Below are 13,779 nucleotides of genomic sequence, written 5' to 3'. Positions count from 1 at the left end.
GCTGAGGTCTACTTGTCGGCGGCGTGCTCGCTCACTGTCCCCTTTGCTGACGTTGTTTTTTTTACGTTGAGTCACAACAACAAAATTAAAGGAGCAACGTGTCGTAATAACGCTCCCCAATTATCTACATCTATATACTCAGAGATAAACTTCGAAGAACGTTAAAATTACTCACTGAGAACAGCTCTTGTGGACAGCGGAAAAACTTGCTCATTGAACCGGAAGTGGTACCGTTCTTGTGCTGTACTTCTTCTTCTTCTTCTTGGATGTCTTTAGTTCATATCGCCCCCTACTGTCCGGGAAACCACAAAGGCGTTTGGCAAGCAATCAGAATCTAATTTACAGTGTTAGCCAAGCGTGCAAAGACACAAAGCACTAAATTAGGGCCAATCTTGAAGAACCACACATTTCAAGGGCAGCTGATCCACCGAGCTGGTGGAAATACCGAGCTTCCGTCTACCCCCGTTTGATCGAAGTAATGGAGAGTAGATTGTGCATTGTAGCAACATCTGTCCCGTCAGAGAGGGTGTTCTCAAAGACTGGACAAATTGAAGTATTCCAAATTGAAGTATTTAGTTTTGTTGACTGCAAATTTAAAATAAAGCAAGGAGTAGCTTATGTTTGTTCAAATAAAGCAAGGAGTAGCTTATGTTTGTTTTGTTCACTGCTGCTGTTGCAGTTAATACTCACTATTTTTGTTATGATGCAGCATGTTTGATTGTTGTTGGTTGAAGCTTAATTTTGTTGCTTGTTTATTGTTTGGGGCCTTTTTAATGTTCAATAAAATAAGCAAAAAGCCATTTCTTTCCTTCATAATTGTTGCTATTTGGAGTCAGTAGAGTGCAATATTTACTTCACCAAGTCACTGATCAAAACGTATGCTAAATTTGTCATAAATATTTAAAAGAAAAGCTAAAGTTAAAAGAGCCGTTTAAGAGCCAAAAAGAGCCGGCTCTTTTCACTGAGCCGATCCAAATGAAGCGGACCACCGAAAAGAGCCGAAAATCCCATCACTACACGACACTCCATCGTCCTCGGGCGCCGCGCTGTCGCCATCTTGTGGTCGGTATGACAAATACTGTCGGTGGCAACTTCCGGGGACACCATAACAACAGGCAACCCTTTTGCCGTTCCTGACCTTCGCTATTTTCTTCACCGAATTAAAAATTATAAATCGCACCGTCATTCCATTTTGACTCCCTCGTAAAAAAGAAACCAGATAATACTACAGTGTTTCTATTTTGCTCTTTCGATTTGAAAAGGACAAAATAATTACCTGGCGTTGTGCTGACCTCAACTCAACCACACTCAGCAGCACTTTTGCAAATAAACCGCTACTGTATCCAAAGTGCTGTACATATCGACTTCCTTTCTTATTGGCTTGATTTTGCTGTTTTATTCTATTTTCGGGGGTGGGGGGGGGTGCATTTCTGGGAACCGTGACTGGGGAGGGTATGATAAACAATAAATTTCCGGCCATGCTGGCTTGATGAGATGCTACAGTAATGATTTGGATTGACAGTGGCTGTAACAATTGAATGCTACACACGGCAGATTGTTTCACAACTTTGCATTCGACTCATTGCAATATTTATTCTTGGAGTAGGCAGTTCATATCTATCTATCTTGTGGCACATGATCATGGAGTCCAACAATACCACATCCGTGTGAATATGGCCATCAATTAATCACCGATCAAATTTCTCCCTGGGTGGCCGGAGTAACATGGAGCGTCCACGGCAATGCGTGGCCACCATGTCGCTCCATCCCTGGACTACAACTGAGAAACTGTCATTAAAAGAAGGAATCAATAACTACATTAAAAGTGAGGACTCTACTAAACAGAGCTCGTGTACGTTATGTTTAATCTTCAAATAACTGATGGCAAAATGGAACTATTTACAAGTTAAACTCGATCTGTACAATGAAATATACATGCAAAAGTACAAAATAAAAACAAGGAGCAAACACTTTGTCAAACGAGTGAAATGTGGACATGTAACAAAAAAAAGAAAAAAAGCCCTCAACTGAGGTATCCAGTTCAAGTATGCGCACTTTGTCACAAAATAAATACAATGTTACACAGAAAGACTTTCTGAGCTTGATTTTGGCAAGAAATTGATCTAATCCACAACTGAGTTGAACAAAACAATTTAGAAAACTGCTCCTCCAATTCCACTTCTCTTTTGCATTTGTGTCGAGTTTTTTTCCTCCCGACGCCGCTTTTTGCCTTGTGTAAACAATCTTTTCACATAGCCAGCTGTTTTACACACATCTAACCCTTAGGAACAAACAAAAAGTACAATTAAACGCGAGCAACTTTGGTGTACCAATACTACGCAGGACAGACAGTAAGAAAAAAAAAAAACAACTTTTGATCAAAGCGAATCATGATTGTAGCAGGTGGCACGCAACAACCGGCAGTTCTCGCAGTACCTGGTCCATAACTTCGTTCCACACTCGCTCAAACATATTGACGGATGTCTTCATAAATAGTTGCACTCAACGTTAAAACTGTAACATTGCACATGAGAAAAAGAACGTAAGATGAGTGCATTTACACTTGTGTTTTCCTTAGGCGATGGAGTCAAATACGTTGCTTCCAAAAAGTTGGTGATGTCTAGGCGCGATTTCAGGGTGGCCCTCAACTCCACAATACCATTCAGACGTAGTATAGCTTGATTCTGGATTTTCAGTGGAAAACCCAACAGCCCAACTTTTCGGAGAGTAAGGTATCGACACGGTAAGGCTTAAACGCAATGTTTATTCTTTTAATAAGGTGGGTTGGGGGGGGGGGTCCTCGCTGGACAGCGTACTCGTATGTCTCCACGGCTCGGCGGCAACGGTCCTCAAATTGGAGTCCGTGCCTGTCCTTTCTAGAAATGTACAAAACTTCGTTGGTGCATAAAGAGCAAACACAAACGCACACGCTGGGGTCACTTCCTATGGAAAAGCTCAACACTGGTCGCGTTTGAACCATTGCTCAGAAAAATAAATTACTCATACAGTACTGTATATAGACTTTGCATTATTCTTTACGGTTGACGTTTTTTCTTCCTGTTGGGGTCAGTTTCCCTACAAAATGCGAGTGTGAAGCAGCGAGCAGCAGTAGACGAGGGCATCCGTGACCGCCGAAAGGACTTTGGGTCATTCGTGCTTTGTTTTGGGGGTTTTGTTTGTGTGTGTGGGTTTTTTTTTTCTTCTTGCAAAGAAGGATGAGCTCAACGTTTCTTTTGGCGCAGCCAACGTTCCCGATGTTTGTTTTGACTGAGGTTGCAAAATTACTGGATTTTTCAAAAGTTGGAAAGTTCCCATGGGAAGTAAGGGGAACGAAACGGTGCTTGGCCAAATCCAAGGTTGCCTTCAATTGATGACTTCTAAATACTTGGAACAGGTGCTTCTGCATAATTCAGACACCGGGGCGTTAGGAGTTTGGCCGCGACAAACTGTCCCATTTAACATCCCATGGGAATTGACCTTCAAGTTTGGGGACATTTCCCAGCCCTTTGCAACCCCAGTTCAGACCCGCTTCTGCAGGCGACTCCGGATGAAGCCGCGCACGCCTCCGATGGGACGCGCGTCCGTCTGATGCTTCCTGCGGTCGATGAAGGAAACGAGGCGCGAGGTGTCCAGGCAGCACTCGGCCGCGGCGTGGTCGTCGCTGGCCGCCCGCAGCCACGCCTCTTGCAAGCACAGCCCCGAGGGCGGTCTCCCGGCGGGCTCGGATCTCAGGAGCAGGCGGACAAAGTCGCAGGCCTCCCGGCTAATGCCGCGGAAGTAATCCTTGGGGAAGCTGAAGTCCTGCCGGCAGATGTTGAGGCACGTCTCCTCCGCGCTCTCGTCCAGGAAGGGCGAGGCGCCGCTCAGCATCACATAGGCCACCACGCCCACGCTCCACACGTCCGACGTCAGCGACACCGGCTCGCCCAGCACCAGCTCCGGGGACGCAAACTCGGGGCTGCCCAGCAGCGGGTGGACGTAGGGGGCGCCGCCCAGCTGCACGGCGTCGCCCAAGTCGGTCAGTTTGACCAATGGCTGGCCACTGGGACCGTGCACCACCAGCAAGTTCTCGGGCTGAAAAAAAAACACACACACACACACGGGCACATTCGCTCAGTATCCTTGACATGCAGCTCGCAGACCAGTGAGAGCTCATCTATGGCCGCCGTTCCACTCTGACGACCGGCACCGACTGCTGTTTCTGCTGACTCGTACAATTTCATGTCACTCGTCAAACACAGTTGCAACGGAAAACATTCTTCTTTGTTTCTTAAAATCCCGTGAAGGAAAATTCAAATTTTGAGTCCAGTCGAGACACAAATAAAAACAGTGAATACATTCGGCAAAACACATTTTCGTTTCATCTTACTTTCACGTCCAGATGAGCTATTCTGCTGTTGTGCAAGTAGTGTAAAGCATCTAAAAGGTCTCGGAGGTAACAGGCCACCTTCTCCTCGGTCAAATTGCCCCAGCTGACGATGTAGTCCAGCAGACGGCCTTGGTCGGCCCTGATTTAAAAACAACAAAAAAAAAACAAAAAAAAAAAACATATTAGGTCGAGGGTTCTTGCTCTCATACTAATACATAGATGTGCGTTTCTGCTCACATCTCAAGGACCAAGACGTAGCTGCTGGGGGTTTCGTACGTGTCCACCAGGTTGACAATGTTGGGATGTTGGAGCCTGTGGAGCAGGTTGACTTCCTGCGTGACTAGGTCCCGCCTCATCAGCTTCTTGTTCACCTGCTTGACGGCCACCGGCCGCTTCGTGGCCCGGTGATCGCAACGCTTGACTACTGAGAAGCGACCCCTGGTGGGCAACAAAGGAAGTCAGGATCATGTCCATAGGAAGCTGTTTGAGCCTTCATTCAATTGCCTCAGTATTCAACTTAAGGTCCATTTTAGAGTATGCTCTTGGTCCTCACTTGGAGATCGGTTTATTTGAGGTGCTAAATTGCTCAAGCTGACATCTGCATGCCGCTCATTTGACACCTTTGGCCTACTTTGGCCAGAACTGTCACGCTATAGTGCGGGAAAAAAAAAGGTTCTTTTGGAGATATTCGTTTCACTGGCACGCTCGGTGTTGACAGTGAGGACAAAGCGCTACTGGCCATTGACATAATAAACCCACAAGCTACTTTATGAGAAGCACAGTAAATTCACGTATCGTGGTTTGGACCGCGTGTACCTAATGAAGTGTCCGGTGCGTGGCTGTACAACGACAACATGTTACCTGCCCAGTTCCACCACCTCAATGTAGTGGGAATCAAAGTTGTCTTTCCAGCTCACTCGCAATCCGTCGGTGGACACGGCTGATAAAAACACACATACGCGCACACACGCGCCGTTTAAACAGGCGTAGCAAAAGCGGAACGCGCGCGGCCACGCCGGTGTCTCCGACTCACCCAACACTCTGAGGCTCGCCGTGGACGTGGAGCTGCCCAGCTCGTTGGCGGCGATGCACGTGTACACGCCGTCATCGTCCGAGGCCACGCCGACGATCCGCAGGGTCGCTTCGCCGGCGTCACTGAGACAAACGCATTCAGGAGACAATGCAATGACGATCGCGTTCGCGGGTGGCTAAAAGTCGGCTCACGTGTGTCGGGGGCCCATCGGCCCCCAAATGATCTCAACATAGAAAGTTGGTTATGTTGCTATTGAATTTGTGACCCTACCTGTAAGCGATGCTGAAGCGGCCGTTGTTGGTGAGGTTGCTCTGGTTGGGGCCCCTCCAGGTGACGGAGGCCCGGGGCCGACCGCACACCTTACACCTGAGGGTGACGCTCTCGCCATTGTCGCACGTGACGTCGCTCAGAGGCACCAGGAACTCGGGTGGAACTGGAAGGGCGGGAGCAAAATGACAATGATTTGATTTGATTTTTTTTCAAAAACATTCCGCATGGTTGCCGCCTGCAGCGGGAGATGCTTACCATCATAAATGTAGTTTGGATTTAGAAGCTGGAAATGAAAGAGGAGACGATACATGAGAGGATGGACTGACTCGGGCTGAAGACTTTGCTGAAATGAACTCACCTTTACAGAAACTTTATTGCCATCTCTGGACTTGCGATAGCCATTTTCCAACTTGGTGTCTTTCTTGGCCTCCTTGTCCTTCTTCTCAGATTTCTTTCGGATGCGCAAGGTTGTATGCCAGGAAGAAGACTTCCGACTGCAATAACATTTGGTTTGATTGATTTTTTTAAAATCCTTGATCAAATATTTGGGTGCCAAAAGGACAAAACATTTTCATGGGGAGCGTGCTCACGGACAGCTTTCCTTTTCTCAGGACATTCCAACTTACTTCATGGGTCCCTCGGGGCACTCGGGTGTCATGGCTGAGGTGTGACCGAGGACGAATCCGGGGATCCAGCCTTCGGCGGCAGGACCCTGCTCGGTTGCCGCTCGAGGTGGAACTGGAAGGGCGGGAGCAAAATGACAATGATTTGATTTGATTTTTTTTCAAAAACATTCCGCATGGTTGCCGCCTGCAGCGGGAGATGCTTACCATCATAAATGTAGTTTGGATTTAGAAGCTGGAAATGAAAGAGGAGACGATACATGAGAGGATGGACTGACTCGGGCTGAAGACTTTGCTGAAATGAACTCACCTTTACAGAAACTTTATTGCCATCTCTGGACTTGCGATAGCCATTTTCCAACTTGGTGTCTTTCTTGGCCTCCTTGTCCTTCTTCTCAGATTTCTTTCGGATGCGCAAGGTTGTATGCCAGGAAGAAGACTTCCGACTGCAATAACATTTGGTTTGATTGATTTTTTTAAAATCCTTGATCAAATATTTGGGTGCCAAAAGGACAAAACATTTTCATGGGGAGCGTGCTCACGGACAGCTTTCCTTTTCTCAGGACATTCCAACTTACTTCATGGGTCCCTCGGGGCACTCGGGTGTCATGGCTGAGGTGTGACCGAGGACGAATCCGGGGATCCAGCCTTCGGCGGCAGGACCCTGCTCGGTTGCCGCTCGAAACACCAGGAACATGTTCTGCTGGTTGCTGGCCAAAATCTGGACCACCTCGCCTTGACTTACGCTGATCTCATCCTCCTTCACCGCAATGTAGTCTTGGGTCACCAACATGGTGGAGACGCTACTGCTGCTGCTGCTTTCACTCTGCGTCACAGGGAGGGAGGAAACAAAAAAAAAAAATTAATAAATAACTAAACTGCCATCTCCTAGGATCGACATATTCATTTTGAATCCAGAAAAGTGGATTACTTCATCTCAGGGAAGGCTTTGAACATCTGTAGTGGTACCTTGGCTTACGAGTACACGGTCAAAAACAAAACGAGACCACGAGTAACTTTTTGACTTCAACATCAAAATCTACGTGGCCTTAAAAATATGGAAGCACGTTCACGTTATGAATCATAATAAGGAAATTAACTTGCCTTTGTTGTATATACCTCGAGTGACTAGGTGACTCAACCGAGTGACTCGCTTGGTCAAGGTACCACTACATTAACAAGTCGCTTCGTGCATTGTCAAACAGTAGATGGAAACGTATGATCATTTGAAGAGTGGACAAGAAGGTTAGAAAAGGGAAGGTTTTCTTTGTTCGGCGGCTCCGGGCAAAGGTCAAAGTGGGGTCGTTAGCTTCGGTCAGAGCATCCGTTCGCAGTCAGCCCACAAACGTCAGATTTAGTTGCGGGAAAGTGGGCCAGTTGAGAACCGCACCAGGACGACAGCAAGAGAAGGACCCAGGGCGGGTGTTAGTAAAGCGTGGTTATAAGTCAGAAATGGAGAAGCGCTCTCAAGTCTTTGGTCCGCCAGAGAAGTTGAGATCTAAGAAAGGCGCTGCTAGATTCTTCAGAGATTCTCAAAGCCGGAGGAGATGGTGCTGAAGAGCGGAGATGCGCAGGAGCGGTCAGATTAGTGGCGCCGGCTGCAGCGGCACAGGCGACGGGATACGGCCGGTCTCCCCTCGGCCTCCGTGTTAGTCGGATTTAGCTCTTACCCCGTTACTCTGAGTGGACTGGATGGACTGCTCGCTGGCGGACGAGCAGGTGCTCATGCGGTCAGCGTCCTTGCTGTGCGTGGAGTGTCTGTGGCTTTGATTTGGGTTCTGGTTGGAATTCTGGCGGACCGGACTCTCAGACGCCTCTCCCGGGAAAGTGAACGAGCCGGGTCGGCTCGCCGGAGAGCCCGGCATGGAGCTCCAGAAGCCGGACTTCTGGTTGGGGCTGGCCGGCGGCGGCGGAAGGACATCCTTGACAAAGGCCGGAAGGACCAAAGGGGGCACGGCTCCGGGCCGCGTTTTGGGAGAGGGGATGGAGGGCAACTGCCCGACTGTGGCCCGGACCATAGGAGCCACAATGCTGGTAGGGGTCTGCGCTTGGTCCTCTAGGTTCTGGATGGGACGCTTGCCCTGCGGACTGCCCCCTGGGGGGAGCGCGGGGGGAGGAACAGGACGGGGACCTGGACCTGGATCATAAGTGAGCACAACTAAAACATCAAGCCAACGTTTGATGATACCGACCAGAGTATATGGCTCGTACCGGACATCTTGTTGGGGCCTTCGGGATCGGCCCCGGGGTGGTGGCGGAGGGGTTGGGGCAGGCGAGAGGGCTGGGGGATCCTGGATGGGCGACGGCAGCCGCCTTGGGATCCCGGAGGGAAGGAGACGCTTGGCGCGGAACTTCCCGCTGCATTTGGCCCACTGCTGCTTCCACCTGGAGAGCCCGCGCTGGACACACAAGGCCCCGCACTCGCCCCAACATGGTTCCTCTGATAGTCGATAGGTGAGGTCAGAGCTACGACGCGGGAGACAAGACGGAACGTGTTCTTTGACTTCTGTAAAACATGCCCCCCCCACACCCCGTCCCCCTTCATATCTTCATTTCAGCTCACTGTTTAAGAAATTGCGTTGGCTCTCCAGTATTTGGCCGATCTGAAGAGTCCACACTTCGCGCACTCCCGGGTGAGAGGAGTGCAACAGAAACGACTCCACGGTGCCGTTTGCCAAGCGGGAAGTTAACACAAACTTGCAGGGGTCGCCCTCCGCGTCCTCTTCCAGACCCAAACTGTTCGCCTGAAGCAGCAGATACAACAAATCAACGTTTTGGATGACGGAAGATGCTTCAAAAGCTACAATAAATGCGCAATCCTTTTTTTCACCTTGATGCTGTTCTTATACAGGAAGCCGGGTAAAGAGAAGCCTTTCTTCTTGTCCAGCGGCTCGCTGAAGATGAGCAGCTGCTCAAAGAGGAAGACTCTCCTCTCCTTCATGCGACCCAGAGCGCTGCTTTCCGCGTCCGTCACCATGAACGTGTCCTGCAGCAGAAGGCGTCCCTGGGCCACGATCTTACCCTGGAGATGACAGCCGGTAGGCCGCGTAAGCCCATGTTTGAAACAAAAGATCCGGCGGGGTGTTTGCTTTGCTTTCTTACTTCGAATCCCTGAAGCCGGCCAACATTCATCATGTCGTTGCACCTTTTAGGTACGATGCACATGACCTCGACTGCTTTCTGTAAGAGTCACAAATGATGTTGCTGCCGAGGGAAATCATGAGTCTCGTCTGTTTTCTTACCTCCAGATCCAAAGACTCCAGCCCTGCCTTTTTCGAGTGCTTCAAGAAGTCCTACAACAAACGCATGATCAAGACGCTATTGTGGTCTGTAACTTTGTGTAATACGGTACGGTAATCCCCCAAAATGCACATTGACACTCTCCCAAGAGTTTCATAACTGCCTACATCGCAGGTGTCAAAATCAAGGCATGGGGGCCACATCCGGCCTGATACGTGTTCTTATGATCCTTGCTAACATCTGTACCCAAAGGTCAAATTGTCATGTGTAGTAGATAAATTGAGATGTTGCTCTAGTTGTTACACTCGCTTGAAACCGGTAATGCATCCATTTGTTGTGAACAAGTAATAATGCGATAAGACAAGTAAACTGTCGAAACCGCTCTCTGAGGGAAGACGTAACTCCATAGTGGTCCGCCGTGACAAAGACGACTTTCACACGCCTGGCCTATATTACTGGTCGAAACTGGATATATATATGACCGCAAAGGACGGTCCTAAAAAATTGTCATTGTTTCAAAGTCTCTTTTTTTTTAAATGATGATTGGAATTTGAAAAAAAAAAAAAAATAAAGTGCACCCAAACTAGGATTTTGCACACACCAACCAGTCAGAACATCATCTTTTAAAGCCGGTACATTTGGCTCCTCCCTAACACTCAAAGTTGGTTACTCTTCAGCATAGGCGCTAGGGACCAAATGCTGTCAAATAGAAAAGGAGGACCACTTCTCCATCGGACAATGTTTGGTGCTAACTTGTGGAATATCTTGGCATTCAGAGAGCCCACAAAAACAGTGAGGGAGCAAGATTTCAAAATGTTTGCATATCTGGCGCCCTCTAGTGTACAACAAGACACCAACCTTGAGCAAGAGCTGGTACTTCATGATCCGCTGGACCGGCTTGATGAGCAAGTCTGTGATCTGCAGTCGGTGGCCAAGCCGCTGTTTCAGGTCCTGCGCGACAGACGGTAAAGCTCCATGAAAAGGAAGCTCGCCGGCACGCGTTTCACTTGCGTTTCTATTTTCCACATTACCTCAAAGTAAGTATCGATGTACTCTGCCACAATGTGCTCGGATTTGGGCTTGTTTTGACAATACACCACATACACGTTTAGTCTCCGCTCCTACACATTAAAAAAAAAAAAAAAAATGAAATAGATGATGAGTAGACGAGGGGTGGAAAAACAAATAGCCGCACACAGGATTGGAACGACATAGACAACTAACCTGCTTGAGAAAGAGCGGTCCCAGTCTGTCCGGATTGTCCAAACATTTTTCCAATTCACCGAGGAAGAAACTGAAGGAAGGAAGAAAAGAGAAGACAGTCAGCTTTGTCGCAGAAAATCTTGTCAGACATCACTTACTTACTCTTTGTGCCAGTCAAAGATTTGATGGATGTTGCCAAACACAATTTTGTCTTTGCCCTTCATGTCATCGGGGACGCCCTCCTCCTTCATTCTGCTCATATAACCCTAACAGACAAACACACAATAACAGCGGCGATAAAACGCACGCACGCGCACGCACACTTGACGGCAAATGAGTGACGCTTCGTTCACCTCCACCACCTGACTGAGGTCTCTGATATAATCCCTCTCCGTTTCCACCAACTCCATCAGGATGCAGCTTCAAAGAAATCGCAGATTATTAGTCAGGAGAGACTTACAAAAATGTGGCAGGATTTCTAACGGAAGGTGACGACATACTGTCTCTTCTTGAGGATGCCGGCCCGCCGTTCGTCCATCTCTTCCACGGGGGAGGATGAGGAGAGGAGGGAGTTGTCAGATGGGTTGAAGGAGGGGGAACTGCTGTCTCCTTGCTCCACCGACAGCGAGCTGGGACGGTCCTCGAGAACCTGCAGCGGCGAGGTGAACGACAATGAAGCCAATGTGATTCGGCGCGCAGGCTGCGTTCAAGATCCTGTCATTTCTGGTTTCATTAGCCCCTTCGTTTGCGGTCAAACCGGCCGGCGCACGCTCAAATTTCCTACCATCTTGCTTTTGACCAGCTCCTCAATGGCGCTCACCAACTCGGCGGCACTGGGCGTCTCTGAGCTGGAGGGGCGGACCGACAGACGGGAGGAGTTCTGCGGGAATACGGATAGAAAATGAGCTCCGCTTCAAAACACAACTGCTCCTTTAGGGCCCGTGTCCACCACAGACACGTGTGTGGCGCAGCTCACATTAGCGGGGTGAAAATGTCGGCGTCTTGACAATCATCCGCGAGTGTTGACGATAGCTGCGCAAACGACGTCTTGGTGAACACAGACCCCGAAGCCCTTCTTCTAAAGAATGCTTTGATACAACCGGACTCCGATGAACCAGTAGCGTATAAATGGAATGCAACATTTTATGCCTGGTGTTGAGAAGTGAATCCCTTGACAGTTTTGTTGGCGGGTGATTCGTCTTATTTGTTAGTGATGTGATTTTAAATATAGAGCTATGGTCAAATGATCAAAGTTCTAATCCAGTGAAAACACAGTTAGGGGTTAAAAACAAACGTTGAAAAGATGCGCCACTAAAAATTTCGAAAGGCTGAAAGTGTAAAAGTGAAAATGCGTAAAACAAAGGAAAATACAGGATCATGTGAGGATAAAAAAAGTAAAACAATGAGGAGAAAATATGTTCAAGTGCAATATGCGGTCCTGCTTTTGAGGTGATGTCATCTTTACAATGGGAATAAAGGGAGATGGAGTCCTTTTCTGTTGATGTAAAGAGGTATACTGTACATAAAGTATGTATAGATATAAAAAAGAAAAAAAATCGATATGCATATTTCAGGAGAGTCTCACCCTTGCGCTGCTGTGCTTCCCCAATTAGGTTTTCTGGGTGAGCCTGTGTGCTCTTGTGGCCTCGCCAGCGTTTATACAGATGCCAATTATGAGATTAAACGCACAGAGGGTAAAAAGGGAGATGAGGGACGAGCGGAGTGAGGGAGGGTGGTGATGGCAACAAGGGGGAAACGTTTTAACCTCTTCAATACGGCGTTGGGCTTGGTTCATCTTTGGACTTCATACGTCAGTTATGTTTTGCGCTTCTGCAAAGTCTTTCCAGCTTCTCGGCGCGCAGAAAAAGCTGCGGCATTGTTGCATTTCAACAGGCCGAAGGAGAACTTTGGGGCACACGTACGGCTTCTCCGTTCCGTTGCCCTGACTACAACTGTGAGCTCGAGAAACATCGAGTCAAAAAGAAAAGAAATAGATGCACCGGTGGGAACATTCACTAAGATTTGTTCACTAAGTATTGTTTGGGGGACGGGGGGGATACAAAAAGGACAAAAGTTTCAAGAAGCTCACATCAGAAAAAAAAGGGGGACTTCATCCGTGGCGATTCATTGTTAGAAAAAGCAAAAGAAAAAGAGCAATTGGAAAAGAGCATTTAGAGGTGAGGAGTGCTAGGGGGGAGGGGGGAGCGGAGAAGTGAGGGAAGAAAGCGGGAGGAAGATGAGGCTTTTCAGATGGAGAGGTACGGAAACTGTGACAAAGCAAAGACAGGACATAAATCAAGGTAATGCTACACAGTATGGCAAACAATACAATCAGGAAAAAAAAAAGAGAAACACAAATTAGTGTCAGGAGGAAAAACTCGCAGCTGCCTAAAATAAATTGTCAGAAAGAAAAGAATAGGATGCGACACAGGAAGATCGACCTCAAACTATCACAAAATATTCAGACTAAAATTCAATTAAAACCTGGACAAATTCAAAATTATGATGAGTAATGACGTGTTCTGCTAGTGTCACCCCCCCCTTTTTTTTTTAATAACCAATTTCTGAGGTAAATTCTTAAATGCGTCAGAAGATGATCATCTAGTTTCTCCTGTCAACGTCCACACAAACACGGCCCAAAACCTTTTTTTCACATGCTCCCTGCGCATTTGATTTGAGAAAATGAATCACTCAAACATACCATCGCTAACTGAACATGAAACAAAAACATCGCTTGGAGGTGACTTTTGGGAAAGCTCAAAAGGTGTTTTTGCAAATCTCAGTGTTTGTGTGGCCGCTCATCATTCCTTCCTGTGCGTTGGCTTCGTATGGCCGAGTGTCGCGCCCGCGGCGTCACCTTATCGTCCTGCGAGTCCGTCTGGAGCAGGCTATGCTGCTGGATGGCCATCGGCGGAGGCAGCGGCACCGAGTCGGGACCCTCCTCGCCTTCCTCCTCGCCGCAGCTCTGCATGCCCGAAGAACTGGATTTGGACAAGGTGCCGCTCGACAGGCCCTCGTTGCGCACCCTCTGCGACACAGAC

At 48.2% G+C, this 13,779-nt stretch overlaps 1 protein-coding gene across 5 annotated transcripts in view; it reads right to left on the bottom strand.

Moving 5' to 3' along the window:
• Positions 1–1,848: 1,848 nt before the first annotated feature.
• The window catches only part of LOC109508261 (triple functional domain protein-like), a 48,829-nt gene continuing 36,898 nt past the window's right edge, over positions 1,849–13,779 (bottom strand). For 3 of the 5 annotated variants that reach the window (XM_019858140.1, XM_019858142.1, XM_019858143.1), the window contains 24 exons: positions 13,596–13,766; positions 11,523–11,618; positions 11,239–11,387; positions 11,092–11,158; positions 10,901–11,004; positions 10,760–10,829; positions 10,567–10,656; positions 10,394–10,486; positions 9,538–9,588; positions 9,398–9,475; positions 9,126–9,317; positions 8,859–9,039; positions 8,507–8,761; positions 7,966–8,432; positions 6,944–7,121; positions 6,299–6,368; positions 6,031–6,166; positions 5,928–5,955; positions 5,673–5,835; positions 5,403–5,524; positions 5,231–5,309; positions 4,607–4,807; positions 4,370–4,508; positions 1,849–4,074 (listed from right to left, as the gene is read on the bottom strand). In XM_019858140.1, the coding sequence (XP_019713699.1) occupies positions 3,520–4,074; positions 4,370–4,508; positions 4,607–4,807; positions 5,231–5,309; positions 5,403–5,524; positions 5,673–5,835; positions 5,928–5,955; positions 6,031–6,166; positions 6,299–6,368; positions 6,944–7,121; positions 7,966–8,432; positions 8,507–8,761; positions 8,859–9,039; positions 9,126–9,317; positions 9,398–9,475; positions 9,538–9,588; positions 10,394–10,486; positions 10,567–10,656; positions 10,760–10,829; positions 10,901–11,004; positions 11,092–11,158; positions 11,239–11,387; positions 11,523–11,618; positions 13,596–13,766 (3,735 nt within the window). In that variant the 3' untranslated portion in view covers positions 1,849–3,519. Of the gene's footprint in view, positions 4,075–4,369; positions 4,509–4,606; positions 4,808–5,230; positions 5,310–5,402; positions 5,525–5,672; positions 5,836–5,927; positions 5,956–6,030; positions 6,167–6,298; positions 6,369–6,605; positions 6,742–6,873; positions 7,122–7,965; positions 8,433–8,506; positions 8,762–8,858; positions 9,040–9,125; positions 9,318–9,397; positions 9,476–9,537; positions 9,589–10,393; positions 10,487–10,566; positions 10,657–10,759; positions 10,830–10,900; positions 11,005–11,091; positions 11,159–11,238; positions 11,388–11,522; positions 11,619–13,595; positions 13,767–13,779 lie in introns of all 5 variants that reach the window. The other 2 variants (XR_002166631.1, XM_019858141.1) reach the window with 2 other exon arrangements.

Source organism: Hippocampus comes, unplaced genomic scaffold (genome assembly GCF_001891065.2).
Source record: "Hippocampus comes isolate QL1 unplaced genomic scaffold, H_comes_QL1_v1.1 scaffold429, whole genome shotgun sequence".
Classification (NCBI taxonomy): domain Eukaryota; kingdom Metazoa; phylum Chordata; class Actinopteri; order Syngnathiformes; family Syngnathidae; genus Hippocampus; species Hippocampus comes.
This window is presented reverse-complemented; position numbering and strand designations above follow the sequence as displayed.